Source organism: Crotalus tigris, unplaced genomic scaffold, assembly GCF_016545835.1.
Source record: "Crotalus tigris isolate CLP2741 ecotype Arizona unplaced genomic scaffold, ASM1654583v1 scf7180000018227.753833, whole genome shotgun sequence".
Classification (NCBI taxonomy): Eukaryota; Metazoa; Chordata; class Lepidosauria; order Squamata; family Viperidae; genus Crotalus; species Crotalus tigris.
Window position 1 is genome coordinate 618,164 of NW_024096893.1, and position 19,374 is coordinate 637,537.

At 39.9% G+C, this 19,374-nt stretch overlaps 1 protein-coding gene across 3 annotated transcripts in view; it reads right to left on the reverse strand.

Annotated features, from left to right (window-relative positions):
• TMEM255B (transmembrane protein 255B) overlaps nucleotides 1-17,994 on the reverse strand; it is a 59,865-nt gene extending 41,871 nt beyond the window's left edge. For 2 of the 3 annotated variants that reach the window (XM_039349138.1, XM_039349137.1), the window contains exons 1-3: nucleotides 17,685-17,994; nucleotides 6,434-6,576; nucleotides 714-776 (exon numbers count right to left, since the gene is read on the reverse strand). In XM_039349138.1, the coding sequence (XP_039205072.1) occupies nucleotides 714-776; nucleotides 6,434-6,576; nucleotides 17,685-17,742 (264 nt within the window). In that variant the 5' untranslated portion in view covers nucleotides 17,743-17,994. The remainder of the gene's footprint in view (nucleotides 1-713; nucleotides 777-6,433; nucleotides 6,577-17,684) is intronic. The other variant, XM_039349139.1, reaches the window with a different exon arrangement.
• Between the last annotated feature and the right edge of the window lie 1,380 nt (nucleotides 17,995-19,374).

Consider the following 19,374-nt stretch of genomic DNA (forward strand, 5'->3'; position numbering starts at 1 on the left):
TGCAGCACACTGATGGCTCATATTTAGGTGATTGTCGACTAGGACTCTGAGGTCCCTCTCATAGTTACTACTATTGAGCAAGGTACCCTGAAGGCAGGACAAGAAGCAACGGGTAGAAACTAAGCAATGAGAGAAGCAACCTAGAACTAAGGAGAAACTTCCTGACAGTTAGAACAATTAACCAGTGGAACAACCTGCCTCCAGAAGCGGTAAATGCTCCAACATTGGAGGTTTTTAAGAAGAGACTAGACAGCCATTTGTCCAAAATGGTATAGGGTTTCCTGCCTGAGCAGGGGGTTGGACTAGATGACCTCCAAGATCCCTTCCAACTTTACTATTATTATTACCCCCTATACTATACCTGTGCATTTGGTTTTTCTTGCCTAAATGTCGAACCTTACTTTTTTCACCACTGAATTTCATTTTGTTAAATAGCGCCAAGTGTTCAGGTCTGGGATCAAACAAGGAGAAAAGTGTTGGATGAATTGTAAATCAGAATATGCTGTATCAAGTTGAACTTTAGATTTATGTCTCATAAAAGAAACATGAATAAAATAGACAATAATAAAATTAAGCTCTAAAGAAGACTTTAATGAGTAGTGCTTATCTTGAGTGCTTTATTTTATTCTTATATGTTGAGAGAAACGGAATGAAAAACAGATCATCAAATCAATGTTCTGATTTTTAAATTGCACTGTTTATTATTTGCTTACCATTTGCTTTCGATTCTCTACCAGATGGATACCAATAATCCCTAGGAAGGATCCAAAACCAAGCTATGGCAAGAAGCAAATCCACAAAAAACAGGACAAGTTAGCTACATTTATAAAATGACATTAATTTTAAATAAGCAGAAAAGCAGAAAATGAAGTGCCATTCCAGATAAATTGAGAACCTACCTCACACGTACAGTATTATCTATAAGACCCTTCATAAAAGAAAAATAACAGTTTGCAATTAAAAAGTTTATCAAGAGTGTAACAAGCTTCTAGGAAACACACAAGATGGATTAGCTTAATTATTTATAAAAGGCGTTTCCTTATAACTTAAATGGGTTCAGTTAAGTCTGTCTGTCTGTCTGTCCGTCCATCCATCTCCAACTATGTATAATAAGTATGGTGAGAAACAATTGTAATTTAGGAAAAGAAAGGAGATAAAGAAAAAGCCTTTCTTCAAGAAATAGAATTGAAAACAAAGAACTGGACCATGAACAAAATACGTTATTTTTATTCATTCAGCAGATAGGCCTTGTTACTAACAGGGCTTCTATTTATAGCAGAAATCTATGGATAACAAAATTAAGAATAACCAAACTTTCTGTGCCAATTGGGGATTTAAATGCTGGGGTCTATGGTCATTCTGAGCACTTCTTCTCTATAATGGTCCATGCTATGCAACAATATTTCCTTGTTTAGTTGCAGCAGATCTCATGGGTCAGCTTGACAGTGAGATTCTTCATGATTCTTTCACAGTAGCTGGCCTTCTTCTTTGTAACATATTGCTTGGGCGACAGTGGAAGAACACTCTATTTTGGACCATATGGCTCATGTTAGCTGTGCCATTTTGTGTGGAGTTTTGATGATACTTCTAGAACAATACTAGTGCAGCCTGAAACCCACTCAGGACAATCAGAATCGCAGTCAACAGATAGTGGTGGTATTTATCAACACAACCACTGCTAGTGGGTAATACTAGAATCTAGCAGTGGACTTCAGAGGTCCTTCTACCAAGATCACAGAAGAGCCATGCCTAGCAGGGAAGCTATTCTGAGCCACATGGCATGAACACAGCAACTCCTTCCATCACTAATAAAATTAGTTGCTCTGAAGACAACCTGCTGCCAGGAGGAAATGACATGTAGCCTTGGCTCAGTGACCCAAATCCTCTTAAGCAGAATGGGCAAACACAGTGACATTGCACAGATGTTCTAACCCTAATTCTAACTCTTACAAAAGAAAACACGGAATAGGTAGATGTAATTGAACAGTAACCCCTTTATGGATTACTGCCTTGTTGTGGCGAAGGGGCTTGTGTAACTCAATGAAGCTATAAGCTATGCTGTGCAGGACCACCCAAGATGGACAGGTTATAGCAGAGAGTTCTGACAAAATGTGATCCACTGGAGAAGGAAATGGCAAACCACTCCAGTATCTTTGCCATGAAAACCCCATGGACAGTACTAAAAGGAAAAAAGATATGACACTGGAAGATGAGCCCCTCAGGTCGGCAGGTGTCCAATATGCTACTGGGGAAGAGCAGAGGGCTAGTACTAGTAGCGCCAGAAAGAATGAAGCGACTGGGCCAAAGCCGAAAGGACGCTCAGCTGTGGATATATCTGGTGGTGAAAGGAAAGTCCGATGCTGTAAAGATTTTTTCTCCATAGGAACCTGGAATGTAAAATCCATGAATCAAGGCAAGCTAGACCTAGTCAAAAAAGAGATGACAAGACTGAACATCAACATCTTAGGAATCAGCGAACTAAAATGGACAGGAATGTGTGAATTTAACTCAGATGACCATCAGGTATACTACTGTGGGCAAGAATCCCTCAGAAGAAATGGAGTAGCCTTCATAGTCAATAAAAGAATAGGAAAAGCAATAATGGGATACAATCCCCAAAATGACAGAATGATCTCAATTTGAATCCAAGGCAAACCATTCAATATCACAATAGTCCAAATCTATGCCCCAACCACTGGTGCTGAAGAGGATGAAATTGACCGGTTCTATGAAGCCCTACAGCACCTTATAGAATTAACACCAAAAAGTGATGTCCTTATCATCATGGGGGATTGGAATGCTAAGGTAGGAAGCCAAAAGATAACCAGAATAACAGGCAAGTTTGGCCTTGGAGTACAAAATGAAGCAGGGCACAGGCTGATAGAATTTTGTCAAGAGAATACGATGGTCATAACAAACACTCTTTTCCAACAACCCAAGAGACGGCTCTACACATGGACATCACCAGACGGTCAACATAGAAATCAGATTGACTATGTGCTCTGCAGCCAAAGATGGAGAAGCTCTATACAGTCAGTAAAAACAAGACCAGGAGCTGACTGTGGCTCAAATCATGAGCTTCTCGTTGCAAAATTTAGGCTTAAATTGAAAAAAGTAGGGAAAAGCACTAGGCCACTCAGGTATGAACTAAATCGTATCCCTGATGAATATACAGTAGAGGTGACAAATAGATTTAAGGAATTAGATCTGATAGACAGAGTGCCTGAAGAACTATGGATGGAAGTTTGTAATATTGTACAAGAGGTAGCAACTAAAACCATCCCAAAGAAAAAGAAATGCAAGAAAGCAAAATGGCTTTCTGAGGAAGCTTTGCAAATAGCTGAGGAAAGAAGGGAAGGGAAAGTCAAAGGAGAAAGAGAAAGATAGACCCAATTGAGTGCAGAATTCCAGAGAGTAGCTAGAAGAAATAAGAATGCCTTCTTAAGTGAACAGTGCAAAGAAATAGAAGAAAACAACAGAATAGGGAGGACCAGAGATCTCTTCAAGAAAATTGGAGATATGAAGGGAATGTTTCATGCAAAGATGGGCATGATAAAGGATCAAAATGGCAGGGGCCCAACAGAGGCAGAAGAGATTAAGAAGAGATGGCAAAACTACACAGAAGAACTATAGAAGAATGAGCTTAACGTCCCAGATAACCACAATGAGATGGTCACTGACTTCAAGCCAGACATCCTAGAATGTGAAGTGAAATGGGCCTTAGGAAAGCTGAGCAACAACAAAGCTAGTGGAGGTGACAGTATTCCAGCTGAGCTATTCAAAATCTTAAAAGACGATGCAGTAAAAGTGCTACGCTCAATCTGCCAGCAAATTTGGAAAACTCAACAGTGGCCACAGGATTGGAAAAGGTCAGTTTACATTCCAATTCCAAAGAAAGGCAATGCCAAAGAATGTTCAAACTATCGCACCATTGCACTCATTTCACATGCTAGTAAAGTTATGCTTAAAATCCTACAAGCTAGACTCCAGCAGTATGTGGATCGAGAACTACCAGAAGTACAGGCAGGATTTCGAAGAGGCAGAGGAACTAGAGATCAAATTGCCAACATACGCTGGATCATGGAGAAAGCTAGGGAGTTCCAGAAAAACATCTACTTCTGCTTCATTGACTATGCAAAAGCCTTTGATTGTGTGGATCACAACAAATTGTGGCAAGTTCTTAAAGAGATGGGAGTACCAGACCATCTCATTTGTCTCCTGAGAAACCTATATGCGGGTCAAGAAGCAACAGTGAGAACCGAACACGGAACCACTGATTGGTTCAAAATTGGAAAAGGAGTCCGGCAAGGCTGTATACTGTCGCCCTGCCTATTTAACTTATATGCAGAGCACATCATGAGAAAGGCAGGGCTAGATGAATCAAAAGTTGGAATTAAGATTGCCGGGAGAAATATCAACAACCTAAGATATGCAGATGATACCACTCTAATGGCAGAAAGTGAAGAGGAACTAAAGAGCCTCTTGATGCAGGTGAAGAAGGAGAGTGCAAAAGTTGGCTTGAAACTCAACATTAAGAAAACCAAAATCATGGCATCCGGCCCGCTCAATTCCTGGCAAATAGATGGGGAAGAAATGGAGGTAGTGACAGATTTTATTTTTTTGGGCTCCAAGATCACCTCAGATGGGGACTGCAGCCAAGAAATTAAAAGACGCTTGCTCCTGGGGAGGAAAGCTATGGCAAATCTAGACAGCATACTAAAAAGCAGAGACATCACCCTGCCAACAAAAGTGCGTATAGTCCAGGCCATGATTTTCCCAGTTGCAATATATGGCTGTGAAAGTTGGACCATAAGAAAGGCTGAGCGCCAAAGAATTGAGGCCTTTGAACTATGGTGCTGGAGAAGACTCCTGCGAGTCCCTTGGACTGCAAGGCGTTCAAACTGGTCAGTCCTAGAAGAGATCAACCCTGACTGCTCTTTAGAAGGCCAGATCCTGAAGTTGAAACTCAAATACTTTGGCCACCTAATGAGAAGGAAGGACTCACTGGAGAAGGGCCTGATGCTGGGAAAGATGGAGGGCAATAGAAGAAGGGGACGACAGAGAATGAGATGGCTGGATGGAGTCACTGAAGCAGTAGGTGAGAACTTAAATGGACTCCAGAAGATGGTAGAGGACAGGAAGACCTGGAGGAACGTTGTCCATGGGGTCGCGATGGGTCGGACACGATTTCGCAATTAACAACAACAACAACAGTAAAGTACCAAAATCAGATAGTTGGGTCAAGAAACTTATTTTTATTTTCTCTCTAAAACACACATGCACATATATGCACACATATACACAAAACATGGAGCCTGTCCTGTACAGGACAGGAAAATAATGGGCAGAATGCTGACACAGAGGAAACTATTTTTTAAGGAATTCCTTCATGGATTATTCTCACTTCCAGATTCACAAGAGGGTGCCTAGCCTAAAAAATAGTAGAGCAGGCACTCAAAAGAGCACCTAAAATATTGATGATTTTTGCTTATTAGGCACATACCAATACCTTGAAAGGGTCCAATAAATCACAAACAGCTTTGAGCATCTGCTGCTTCCAATCCATCCTGAAGGGCAATCCTGCCTAGAGTGTATTTCGGGAACTTGGCACTGAGATAACTCATGCCAAGGTTCCAGCCCAAGATTCATTCTAATTGGTGAGCCTGTCAAAACTGAAGCATTCCCAGTCATGTTTCCCATAAAGTCCTATACATTGTATCTTGCCCAAACTACATATTAGTGTTTTCAATATAAGGGATGAACATTCCCATTATTTAATGCTTTTTTCATTATTATTATTTTTTTTTTTTGAGTCAGATATGGCTCCTGGTAACCACATGCAGTCTTCTAGGCCAGAGGCCCCCAACCTTTAGGGCACCAGGGACCAGTTCCGTGGAGAGAGGGTTTTCCTTGAACCGGAGGGGGTGCGCTGCCTGCATCATGCAGATGAGGCTTTGCTTGTTTGTGCGGCCCTGTTGCTAGCATGCCGCGGCCTGAAGCCAGTCCACGGACCAGAGGTTGGGGACCCCTGTTCTACGCAACGTGTTTGGAAATAATGTGTAGTTCTTTTTCTTAGGTCTAAAAGAAGTTGACTAGGCTAAAGTTACCCAGCTGACTTCCATGCCTGAAGCAGGACTGGAACTCAGGTTTTTCTACTGTCCAGTGCCATAACTCAACTGAGTCTCGGCTCTTTCATACCTACATCCACACTTTCTATTAAGTTAAACTAGGTTGGTTGAACTAGGTTTATTGTTAAATTGCACAAAACCTGCATAGGGCAGATATATAGATAGTCTTTGACATATGACCACAATTGGAAGTAGAATTTCTATCCTAAGTCATAAGTCAAGCCAAACCGTTTTTACATTTCTGGTCCCTTATTTGATGCAATATAAATACTGGAAAAACTAAAATGCAGGATTGACAGACTTACTATTATTCCTGGATAATAGCCTCCCACAGTTACATTTTCAGTTCTTGTGGTTGCTGCAAGGCCTATGGTCAGTATGAAAACAGACACCACCAAAAGGGCAACTGTGAACCAAAGAGATGTTTTCTTTCTTTTTGTGAAGTGCCCTGTGAAAAAACACACATTGTAAATGCATATTAAAAATATACTAATCTCAAAAGAAGAGGTGAGTCTGTTTTATTCATATGCAATCCTCTTAACAAGAAACCTGATGTCAAGCTTCTTGACAGTCTTAGCTTAGAAACAGCAACTTCTAATTATAAGTATCTTATCTCTGAAATTAGGTTCTTACAAGAAAGGACGTTAGATTAGGAAGCTTTTTTCTGCTGAAGGCTGACTTCACTTGATAGTCTAAACCAGACATGTCAAACTCGCAACGTCACGTGACATCACGCAACGTATCGAAGCTTTTTTGCCATTGTCAGCAATGGGGTGGGTGCAGCTCCGGTATGATGAAACCAGCCCGCGGGCCGGCAGTTTGACACCCCTGGTCTAGACAATTACTGAGCTGCCCAACAGACCAAATGGGGAATTCTGGGGGTTGAAGTACACAGAAAGTTCCCAAAATTGTGAAGTAGTGTAATTGATGCAAAATAAATATGAAGCACTCCAATCCAATAATATTGGCTACTAGTCTTGATTTTGCTGTCCACTTGACACTGCTAAGCAGGGTGAAATCATTCTTTCTTTGTCATCCCTTTCATTTCTCCCTCCCTCCTCAACCTTCTCTGTCTTTCTTTCTTAGACCTCTTCCTTCTCAATCAGGAAGTTACTGGAAAACAGAAAAACGATTTTGCCCTAAGCCTGAACCAACCTAAATGACTTCTGAAATTATGTTGAGAATCAGACTTTGGACAGTTCTATTCCAGGTCACCTTGTGTAATATAAGGCAGAAGTCTCCAACCTTTTTGTTTTGGCAGCCCGGAAAGGGAGGCAGACACCGCTACGTGCACGTGTGCAAATGGGCCACGTGTGCGTGCATGTAAAAATGACCCCACACACGTGTGCACAAATGAGCCACGTGCAAGCGCACGTGCAAACGGCCACACACAACTGCATGTGCAAATGGGGCTGTGTGGGCATGAGTGCTGCAAATGGGGTGGCGCTAGCGCTGGCGGAATGTTATGGGCGGCATTAGCACCGGCGGGATGCTCAGAGTGCCACTAGCACCAGAGGGATGCTCAGGGGAGGGGCGGCGCTAGTGGCAGTGGGATGCTCAGGGTGGCACTAGTGCTGGTGGGATGCTTGGGGCAGGGTGGCGCTAGTGCCGGCGGGATGCTCGGAGTTGCGCTAGTGCTGGTGGGACGCTCTGGATGGGGTGGTGCTAGTGCCGGTGGGATGCTCAGGGTGGCGCTAGCGCAAATGTGCACATGCACTGGCCACCCCTTCACATGGCTGGTGGCCAAATGGCCGCAGCCTGGTAGTGGGCCATGGCCCACAGGTTGGGAACCCCTGATATAAGGTATCTGTGGTTTCATCCCCCCCCCCTTATTTTTTGTTCTGAAATGATACAGAAGAGAAACTGGAAGAGTGTCATAATGCCAAAGGTGAGCTAATATTTTCCTTATTTCCTAAGATAGATGATTCCTCTAAGTCTGCTTTTTATCTGAAAGAGAGAAGCCTCTAAGGCATTTCACATCACAAACAGGCTTTTTTTACCAGTGATCATAAACAGAAGGACTAGAATAGAATAGAATAGAATAGAATAGAATAGAATAGAATAGAATAGAATAGAATAGAATAAGTAGAGTAGAGTAGAGTAGAGAAGAGAAGAGAATTGGAAGGGACCTTGAAGGTCTTCTAGTTCAACCCCCTTCTTAGGCAGGAAACCCTATACCATTCAGACAAATGGTTCTTAAAAACTCTTCTTAAAAACTTCCACTGTTGGAGCATACACAATTTCTGGAGGCAAGTTGTTCCATTGATTAATTGTTCTAACTGTCAGGAAATTTCTCCTTAGTTCTAGGTTGCTTCTCTCCTTGGTTAGTTTCCATCTGTTGCTTCTTGTCCTGCCTTCAGGTGCTTTGGAGAATAGAGGGACTCCCTCCTTTGTGGCAATCCTTGAGATATTGGAACACTGCTATCATGTCCCCCATCGTCCTTCTCTTCATTAAACTAGACATACCCAGTTCCAGCAAATGTTCTTTATATGTTTTAGCTTCCAGTCCCCCGATCATCTTTGTTGTTCTTCTCTATGTATAGAAGGCTCTACGTATAGTGAATCAAGGACATATTTTTAATTTTTAAAAAAGCATTTCATTAAAAATAAGGGAAAGAAAGGATATATAGCATAGTTTTTGGGATTCTTTCCAGCCCCAATATCAGCAGTGGCCTTAGAAGGTGTCTATTTTCTTCTATGTAGTGAAGTAATTGTGTTGCGTCTGTGTGTACAGATATTCGACTTACAACCATAATGGAGCCTGGAATTTCCATTGTTAGTCATAACAGTCACAAGTCGAGGCCTGTTTTTGACCTGATTTTATGACCTTTTTGTGACAAGTTGCCATAGTCATAAAGTGAGTTAATGCATTCCTATGGGTTCTTTTTGCCAGAAAGCAGCTGAAATTGCATCATGTGAATGCAGAATGCTGCAACTGGCCATAAAGGTGAGCCGGTTGCCAAGCACCCCAAATCTGATTCTGCAACTGTGTGTGTGTGTGTGTGTGTGTGTGTGTGTGTGTGTGTGTGTGTGTAATATGGTTGTAAGCAAATTTGGGGGGGGGGGGTGTCTGTCAGTACTTTGAATGTTTGTTAGGCAACCACTAGCACCCACTACCCAACTATGTCTTCCATGCAGATCTAGTGGGAAATGGCTTTCCAGGAACAGCTACCAAGTCCTAACCCTACTAATTTTCAAACTCAGTTTTCTATTGCTCCCCAGGAAATTTAGTCCTTTCTTGTCCAGTTTGTTGAGACTTATTCTGCTGATGGATAAATAGACAGAGTCTTGATGGACAGACACTTTTACATATTTTTTGAATATTCTTTTCATTTGGAAATAATTAAAATATGATGATACTTGGAAAACCCAAGATAGTTGGATGGGGGGGGGAAGCGTGTTTTACAGGTTTTGTATAAGTGAGTTAATTTTCAGATACTTGAGGTAAACATAGTTTTAACTGTTAAGAAGAATTAGAATACATTTTTAAAAAATAACAATATTTGTTCTGACATTTTAAACTTGCAAACTTTCTTTGGAAAAAAGGACCCACTGTGTCACTAGGGCTTACTTCTCAAATACTTATTATCAGAGTATTAGTATTTAGAATGTGAAAGTAAGCCATTTAAGCATTACATCTGGGTGTGCAGATTAAATTTGTCTTCATTCTTTCTTTAAAACTGGGGGAGAAACAGCTGGGGTGGCACATTAAATAAAATTATGGCTGGTAAGGCCTTTAAACCCTCTATGTTTGTCATTAAAAATGAGTAAACTGTTAGAAATCCATAGATGTATAAGTAATAAAACCATTATCAGGTTCGTTTAGGTTATTTGAAAGACTGAAAAGAACTTAAGAAAGGCTAACTCCCTACAACTGCTGTTTTCCTATTGTAAATATCCTGTTTTTCCTTTCTATGAATTAGAAAATTACTGCCTACATTTACATGGAATATTTAGTTAGGCTCTTATGAAAGTTGCATTTCACATAAGAAGAAGCAGGAATTCTGGTGATAAACAAGAGTTATATTATATTCTGAAAAGATCTCCTTAGATGTTTTTAGCATGCTTCCCCTCATACAGGATTTTCAGTTAATGCTATTACCAAAAGATGGCATTCTCTTCAAAAGACTGAGAAAACTGAAGCTGAATTCTGAAGCAAAAAAAATCTTCAGATTTCAGGTGAAATCCTTCACACGTTAAAGATAAAATAACTGCTGAAAAACAAAAGCTGATCTTTCGTTTTCCTCTCTAGATCAATACCTTGCCCTGCAAACTATCACATTCATATTCACATTCATATTTTGATTATATCCACAAAGATTCTCAGTCCATGATAATTCAGAAGACTGGCTTTATATGATTATAAAACAAGTATGTTTGCAAGTTCTTAAAAATAAGCAAAAAAATATCTTCTATCACAGGTTGTAATGAATTGTTGCTAATTTTGAAAGACATGGAAAGAAAAGATGGTTCATCCTATGGTAATGAGTTAAATAGTCAATGGCCTGTTTATTCTCAATTGACTTTTGCAATAAATGCATAATGGATTTCTTGGAATAGAAGTAATTCAAGTTTATTATACATTTGCATTGATACCTTACTATTGATTTCCCACAGGCTGGGGCACCTGATCTCTTACTATGGATGAAGTACCACCAAAGTAAATCCAGCACCTATCTGTAGCTTTCTTCTTGTATAGTATGAGCCCAAATGCATCTTCCTCTTCTTATCTTTTCTGAATTGCTTTGATTGCAGGTCTTTTTTGAGATTTTTTTTCCGGTCGAAAGTGGGATAAAAACCTCTGTTTATGAGAGGAAAGCAAACTCCAAACCAGAGAAAGGCAAGGCCAACACAATCTGCAGTGCAAAGTAGCAGTGCCAGTTCCATCTGCAAGTTTCCTCCTTTGGGGGGGTGCTATGCAAAATTGCAATGCCCCCCAGTAGCAAAGAGACAAAGCTTTCATCACAACATAACAATGCTGCTTTTGACAATCTGACACCCTCTCCCCACCAGATGTCCATGCAAACTCAGGTGATTTCATGCCTGATTTGTATTCATGTGTATAGATTAAAAAAAATGAAACTGAAACGTGATATTCCTTATGCTCAGGGTTATTTCACACAAGAGGAATTTTATGTAGAATTACTTCCATATAGGAAACTCACATCACAGCTGTCTTACAAATGCAAAAAATACACAGAGATTTAGGCAACCAGTACACTTCTAAGCTTCCTAGGAAAAGATAGGAAATATCATAGATTAAGATAAAAGTGTACATTACACCCAGCTAAGTGTCATGCTTCAAAGCCACTGGGGAAAACTATGAGCAGGATGTACCTAACCTCTACTTTCTGGACATTTTACTAGCTTCAGATTCCCTCCGTTTGCAAGCTGGGCATTTTTCTTGCAGGGAAAAAAAATGGAAGGAGATAGTTTAAAGAAAAGATCGATCAGAACTTCCCTTTCCTTTTGTTGATGCTCTTTGAAGACCTATTCCTCTTTCTGCACCTCTGAGCTGATGGAGATGGAGAGAGAGAGGTGACGGTAGAGGTGAATGAACAGTGAGGCCAGAAAAAACTCAAGATGGCAGCCACAGCATGCAATAAAAGATATTGCCATTTTTATGGGTGGGGTTTCAATCACATAGTTGTGACTGCAATCTTGACTTTTCCAGGACCCTTCCATGTGACAGCCCTGGATAAGGTGAAGGCTTACCTCATCTGGCTAATAGTTATTTCAATGAGTCTCCATGTATAAGAGACAAAGGAACTTTATATCTTCTTTTTTCCTCCTAGTGAAGATACAGCTTAGACAGAAGTGAGGATGTTCTATCCTCATATATTTCTCGACCATTCTAGCTTATACTTATATTGGCAATGAATGTCTGCTAATACTCACTGACAGTGGGGCTAAGTTCATACTAGTCATCCATGACAACTATGTTTTGAACGTCTATTTTAATGGGATGTTGTGTTTTTTAATTATGCAGCATTCTTTCTGCACTTTGCTTGTGGCTAGGAACACATCCTCAAACAAGGGCTCCTACTGAATTTAGGTCTCTGAATGCTGCCTTTTATACAATATCTTGTCTTTCAACCAACAGAAAGCACTCAATGAGGCAGAAACAAAACAAAATACAGACACCCACACAAAATTAAAGCGCAATTAAAAGGTAATTTAAACACATTTAAACTCAGTGATAAAGATCACAACAAAACAATCCAAAGGTTCTTTGCTCAAGACCTCAACTTCTCTAAAGTGAGTTTTGAGCAAAGCTTAAAGTACCATGAGATTCAGCTTCTTCTATTTTCCTTTGTTATTTTGTGCTTACATCTTAAGTCTGCATTCCCAGAGACTGTTACAGAGATAGACCAGCAGCAAAGTTTGGCAGGTCAGTTCAGACATATATTGTCATATCAGATTCAAATCTTAATTTTCTTTTGTAAACATGCACAAAATGTGCAAAAAAACATAAAATACCTAAAGTGTACATTATGAAATACAAAAAGTAGATGATGTGTTATAAAAGGCTATCCTAGTGGGGCATAACAAAGTCAGTTCCATTGAAAATAGTGGAGTTTAATTGCTAATGATACAACTGGGCAGCAGAGTTTTTAAAAGAATTTTGTTTTTACCAATATTACACATTAAATAGGAAATATATGGCAGTAAAAAAGTCACATCATCTGAATTTTCTAAGGTAGCAAATTATTATTGCCAAATTATTAATTATTATAAATGAAATGTGGTGGCTAACATGCTGTAAGAGATATAAAACTTTCTTTTAAAAATTACTTCCTCTAATTATGCGCTCAACTTATGCAAAGGGCAGAAACTAATAACCAGGTCTGCTTCAAACCTCAATACAATAATCTGTATAAATGTGAGATCTTTGTTTCTTAAGCATGTACGTAATAGAATTGTTTCTTGTATATGATGCCTGTTTGCTTCTTGAATTTTAAGGTAAAAGAACACTAATTTGATTTTGTCAATAATTTAATAATCATACTATATCACTATGACAATATTGCTTTGGGAATTCATTGTTTTATTAATACACGGTTGAATAATAGTTTAAAATAACAAGGTGCTCATCTATATTTTTAATGACTAAAGACAAATGACTTTCACAGAAAGAATTTATGTGAAAGATTTTTATTCCCTTTGTGGTAGATGTGTTAATTCAGTAACCACTTCACAATATTAACTACAATTAATATTTGGAAAGCCATAAAGAGTTAGTTTGGTGAGGTAATTAGGACACCAGTCTAGAAACAGGGAGATTGTTAGTTATCCAAGAATCAGACATGAATAAATAAATTTGAATAAAAAACTTTAATTTATACAAATATATTTTCCATTCATTTTTACTAATCTTATTATTTCTAAAAAGCAATAAGATAATCACTGAGGAAAAAATGTCAACCATATTATTCAAATGGTATTGTGAGATTACAGGTAGTCCTTGACTTACAACAGTTCATTTAGTGACCATTCAAAGTTACAACTGCACTGAAAAAAGTGACTTATGAACACTTTTCACACTTATGACCATTGCAGAATCCCCATGATCAAAATTCAGATGCTTGGCAACTGACTCATATTTATGACAGTTGAAGTGTCCTGGGATCATGTGATCACTTTTCGCAAACTTCTGACAAGCAAAGTCAATTTAGTAACCGTGTTACTAAATTAACAACTGCAGTGATTCACTTAATAACTATGGCAAGAAAGGTGATAAAATGGGTCAAAATTCACTTAACAACTGTCTCACTTAGCAACAGAAAGTTTGGGCTCAATTGTGGTCGTAAGTCGAGGACTACCTATACTGTAAGAGAATATTAAAAATAAGTTCTCCTTGACTCCTGATGACTTCACACATGTCAATGTAGTTTTATTGGCAATGATCCAAAATGGTTTTCCATTGTTTTCTCCTAAATATTTGTTTTTGCTTCCTAGCCAACAATCCTGGTATTTCTAGGCAGTTTCCCAACTAAGTTGCCCATATGTTGCCACCTGTAAACATTTAAATCTAACATATTATGAAGCAGAAAATAATTTTATATATAGTGCAACTCTGCAATAACAACTTTCTAATTCTTCTCACATTTCTCCCTCTTGCAAGCAGAATAATGCTCCATTTTAAAGAATACTTCATTGGAAATAAGTTCTCTGAAAACCACTGGTAGCAATTTTCATATGCCTAATTTCAAAATTAAGGTAATTTGGCAGGAAATTCCATTATTGTCAGTAAATGATAATTGTACAAAGATTATCTAACTAAAGACTGAATTTAACTGGAGGCGTTCCAGAGAGAATACTTTACGCCTGTTCTTTTCTCTTTCAGATTCTAATAATGTTAGACATTGTAGGTCGTATTTTATTGCTATCTAACATAGTAATAAGAAAATAAAATTTCACTAAATATGAAGCAATTTAAGTAATTAAATCTACTAGTGGCTTTGTACAATAAAATAGTAAATATGCAACACAATCTTTTAGGAAGATTATTTATTCTACAAGGAAAACTATAAAGCAGGATCAAACCGCAGGTGGTCCTAAATTTAGTGATTCTTTGAAGTTACAGCGGACCTCCCTTGGGTATTTATGACCTGAGATTAAAATTTCAATGGCCACTGCCCCCCCAGAGTCATGTGACCACATTGTGGGCACAATCAGCCCACATTTACAGTTGTTTGCACTGTCCACGATCACGTTTTTGCTAAAAACCTGCATTTATTTCTGGTTTTCAGCAAAATTAGCCCATCCTGGACTGTGGGTTTGTTTAATGCCCACCACACAAAAGGTTGTAAAATCAGGCTGGTTATGTTGGTAACCCACTTTGCGACTGTCACAATGTATGACAGTAATGGACAGACTTCATTACGGTTGTCAGTGGAGAACTACTTGTATCTATTTGGAATTCCAATTTTAAAAAAGGAGGAAGCTTCACTCCTTGTAAATGGGTTTTAAAGTTGTTAACTGCAGCTCGGTTATGTTTTTCTTTCTAAAATGTGAATAATTATGAACTGCCCACTGATGCTTTTTCTGATAGAAATACACATGCTACATAGTGTGAGATAATACTAAACAAATAGCAAAGATGCATTCTGCATAAGATTCAAATATTTCTTGGTTATATCATACTGAAATTCTTAATATTGTGATTTCTTATTCTGTCTATTGAAAACACCATTCTGTCTAGATAAGAACGTGCTTTCTTCCTGTGCTTTGCACTCAGTGGTGTCAGTGAATTCACAAGATGTAAATTCTTGTGTAAACACTGTCAGGTACAACCTGGCTTTCATTTCCAGAAGCAAGAGTGTGGAAGACTGTTAGATGTTAGAATGTGTGTGTGTGTGTATGTTATTTGTAAACAGAAGTCCTAATGAGAATTCTAGTTCTGTAATTTTAATTTTTGCTCAATTAATTTAAATCAGAGCTGAGACCCGCTTCCTTAGTTATTCATTTCCAGGCCTGCTTGTTGCTACATAGTGCTGACGTGGATATACGAAGTTCATACAACATCCTTAGGCATCATTATTACTATTATTAAAGATTTAATCTTCAATTTGATTCACAGTCTGCGACTGGTAAAAAATGTAACAGTCAAGTCCGAACTAAAGACCTAAGAGTTGTTATGGTAGCATCTGAGTATATCGGCATGTATCTGGGCAGCCCTTTGGGTATTGCTCCAAGGGTTCCTATTACTGTTGGTACAACCATTGATTTCTTCCTCCATAATTGCTGAACTTCAATTTGCAAATCACAATATTTTGTTATTTTTTTCTAGCTGTTTCTCCTCAATTCGTACATCACCTGGTATTGCAATATCAATGAACCAGACTTTTCTCTTTTCCACAATTGTGATATCAGGCATGTTGTGGGCTAGATGTCTGTATATTGTATGGCATTGTTACATTAGCCAGGAGAGCACAATGCCTACTGCAGAGTAGTGGTTTGGCTGCCAAGTTACCAGCTCTGCTGTAGGAAACACTTATGCACTTCCCAAGGTGCATCATAGAAGGGTGAGCTGGCTTCACACCAGAAAGAAAGACGAGCGGCTCTTTCTGCAATGTCATCCAAGGCCCCCTCTCTCCTCAAAGCCATCCTGCAAATTGATGCCACAACTGGGAAGGTTCAGAGCCTGCAGGAATCTGACTTCCTGCACGGTGCACCAACTCATCTCCCCACTGAAGTGGTACCTATTTATCTACTTGCATACAACAAGCTTTCAAACTGAGTGACAGAAGCTCATCCCACCACACAGTGTTAGTCATGAAGCCACTAAGCCATTGTGCCTCTATTCATAGATAGCTGACACATGACTCAAAAGGCTATTCCCATGCTTTTTGTCTGAATGCTATGCATTTCTCTTGAATATATACCTGGGGCTTCACCTAACTTTAGGGAAATGGACACCAGGATAGAGATGGATTCATTAAAAGACTGATAGACAAACAGATAAATAAATGATAGAAGGATGAGAGAGAGAGAGAGAGAGAGAGAGAACATGGGTAAAAATATGAACTATGCTTTTACTGTAAAAGTTGCCTGAAATCTGAAAGTTTTTCAAACCTGATCAGAATATTTTTTTCTTAAATAATCAGGCATTTAACCATTTCACAATAGTCAATAAAGGACTATTGAAATGGCAAAGAAGCAAAATCCCTAAGTACTGAAAATCTTAGCTTGAAAGCTGTTCTAATAGCTAGCTTTCCCAAATTTATCATACAACACACTGATTGGTTATAATAACCAACAAGGTTTCTTCACAATGTCTAGACACTTTTAATTATCTAAGCAGCTGATATCCGAAGCTTCATGAGGACCCACAAGAAATGATCTTTGATAGCATATTTTTCTTTATATAGATATTTTGAGATGAGGTTTATGTATAGTGCTGGCTTTTCATGACAGAAGTTACAGTCTGGTGGCATGATCTTTCTTTGACTAGAAGGAAAGAGGCATATATCTTTGGCAGGGGAGCTCATAAGCAAGACTTCTCAAACTCTAACGAATGGGACAACTCCAAAAGTTAAACCATTGGATACTGAAGTAGTTGAGATGGAGGAGAAAAATAAAACCATATTACAATGCATAAAGTTTTGAGAGGTGTATGAAAGTAATGGGTGTGTGTGTGATTTATGAGACTTCCTTTTATAAAAATGTTTACTTGAAAATGAAACGGAACTTAAAGTGCAGCCTTACTACTGGTAATGGACTGCCTCAAATATTTGCAAGCTAAAGTGAATCAGCTCACCTTCTGAACACGCATTTCGTGGTCATGTGAATTCGCTTCGGGAAAAGAACCCGAGAACACCCTTGAATAGTTTTTGCATAACTGTAGCTGGATCTGGGGGAGGTGAGGAGAGGGGGAAGGAAGGGTCCACAGTGTGTAAAATCTCACGTAAGCGACCACAAAAGGGAATAACTCCCATGCTAACGCCCTCGCCCCATAAATCGTTTGACCTGTCAGAAGCAACGGGGGGGGGGCGCCCCGAAACCTCAAAGCCGCGAGGAAATGGCCCGCCGGGCTCGGCCGTCTGCACTTACCTGCGGGGTCCAACATGGCTAAAGGCTCAGTAGAGGCAGGGGCAACGGAAGGCTGCATCCGCCCAGCGACGGTGGGACCCGGCCGGCAGGATGCAGAGCCCGTCCCCGGGCATCGACCGACCGGTCCTGCGAAGATAAGGCGGGAGTCGCAGGAGGCAGGACAGAGGAGGCGCCGCCGGAGCCTGAGGGAGGAGCGAAGGTGGCCTTTCGAGGTGACCGAGGGCGACCCGGAGCCTCTTCGGAGCAGAGGCTCCGTTCCAGAAAGAAGAGCATCTGCCTTCGCCCTGAAACGAAGGCAGCTCCTTCTTTCCTCCTACAGGTGCAAGCATGGAAACATGTCTGGGGGGGGGGTGCGTACGCGTGTGGGTTCATTATCACACTTTTATCAAATCCTTAACACTTAAAAGCCAGCCGAAACAAGACAAAACATACCTGCATACCCATGAGAATATTTTATTTGGGCAGCAGCTCTGATTTCAGAAAATACCTTTTAACAGCAGAGCATCTTCAGTTCAACACCCAAACTTCTCTGAAGGGGTCAGCCTGTCCCTCATTATGCTTGTTTTGGCACACCGGTGACTCTATCAAAACCCTCAGCGGTAGCTACTTTCTACGGCAGGGGTCCCCAACCCCTGGGCCGTGGACCAGTACTGATCGGCTGCATGCCACACATGGTCCACACAAACAAGCAAAGCCCCATTCATGGGATGCAGGCGCACACAAAACCATGCTCCCCCCAAGGCCGCGGAAAAACCTCTCTCCCGAGAATTGGTCCCTGGTGCTCAAAAAGTTGGGGACCTCTGTTCTATAGTACTAACCCTTTTGAGCAAAAGTTTATATTTGCCAACTTCTCAGCCAGTGAGTGATTGCTCTCTCTCTCTCTTTCTCTCTCTCTCTCTGTAGATTGGTATCAGTGTTGATTCCTGGCAGTTGACTGGACAAATCCTTGCAATATTCTTGGCAAAAAAATTCTGAAGTGGTTTCCCCTTGCCTTCTTCCTAGGATTCCTAAAGTGAGAGAGGGACTGGCCTACGGTCATGCAGTTAACTTCATGCTTAAGGCAGGACTAGAAGTCTAGAATTCATGGTCTGCTGGTTTCTAGCCTGGTACCTTAACCACTACACCAAGCTGGCTCTAAGTCAGTGATTGGAGATATTGATAAAATCCAAATGATCCACAGGAAGCATATTCCCCAATCTATTCTAGGCATCTATGTTCTGAAAACTCACTTTTGATCTGTCACACTCAATAGGCATCAAGCATGCCTGATGCAAAAATAAACTTGACACTTCCTTAAGAAACATATTCTGTTCCATGTTCAGGACATGATGGAAATGGCTAGAATGGTAGCTTTTTAAGAAAGCAAACCAGATAAAAGATCAGGTTGAACTGGCATAGAGAGTCATAGTATTTCCTTTGCTTTAATAATGGAAAGGAATTTAATTCCAAGGTGCTGAATTTTAATTGATAGTATGGGAGGTAAATATTGCTTTTCATTCTAAAAATGTACAGTTCATTTCTTAAAACATTAAAGCTAAACCTTGGGTATATTTTCACAGCAGCCAATTGAAGGAATCATTAATAAGAAAGTTGTATGCCTCCTTCCTCCCTCCCTTCCTCCCTCTTTCCTTCCTGTTTTGGTCCCTTCCTTCCTTCCTTCCTTCCTTCCTTCCTTCCTTCCTTCCTTCCT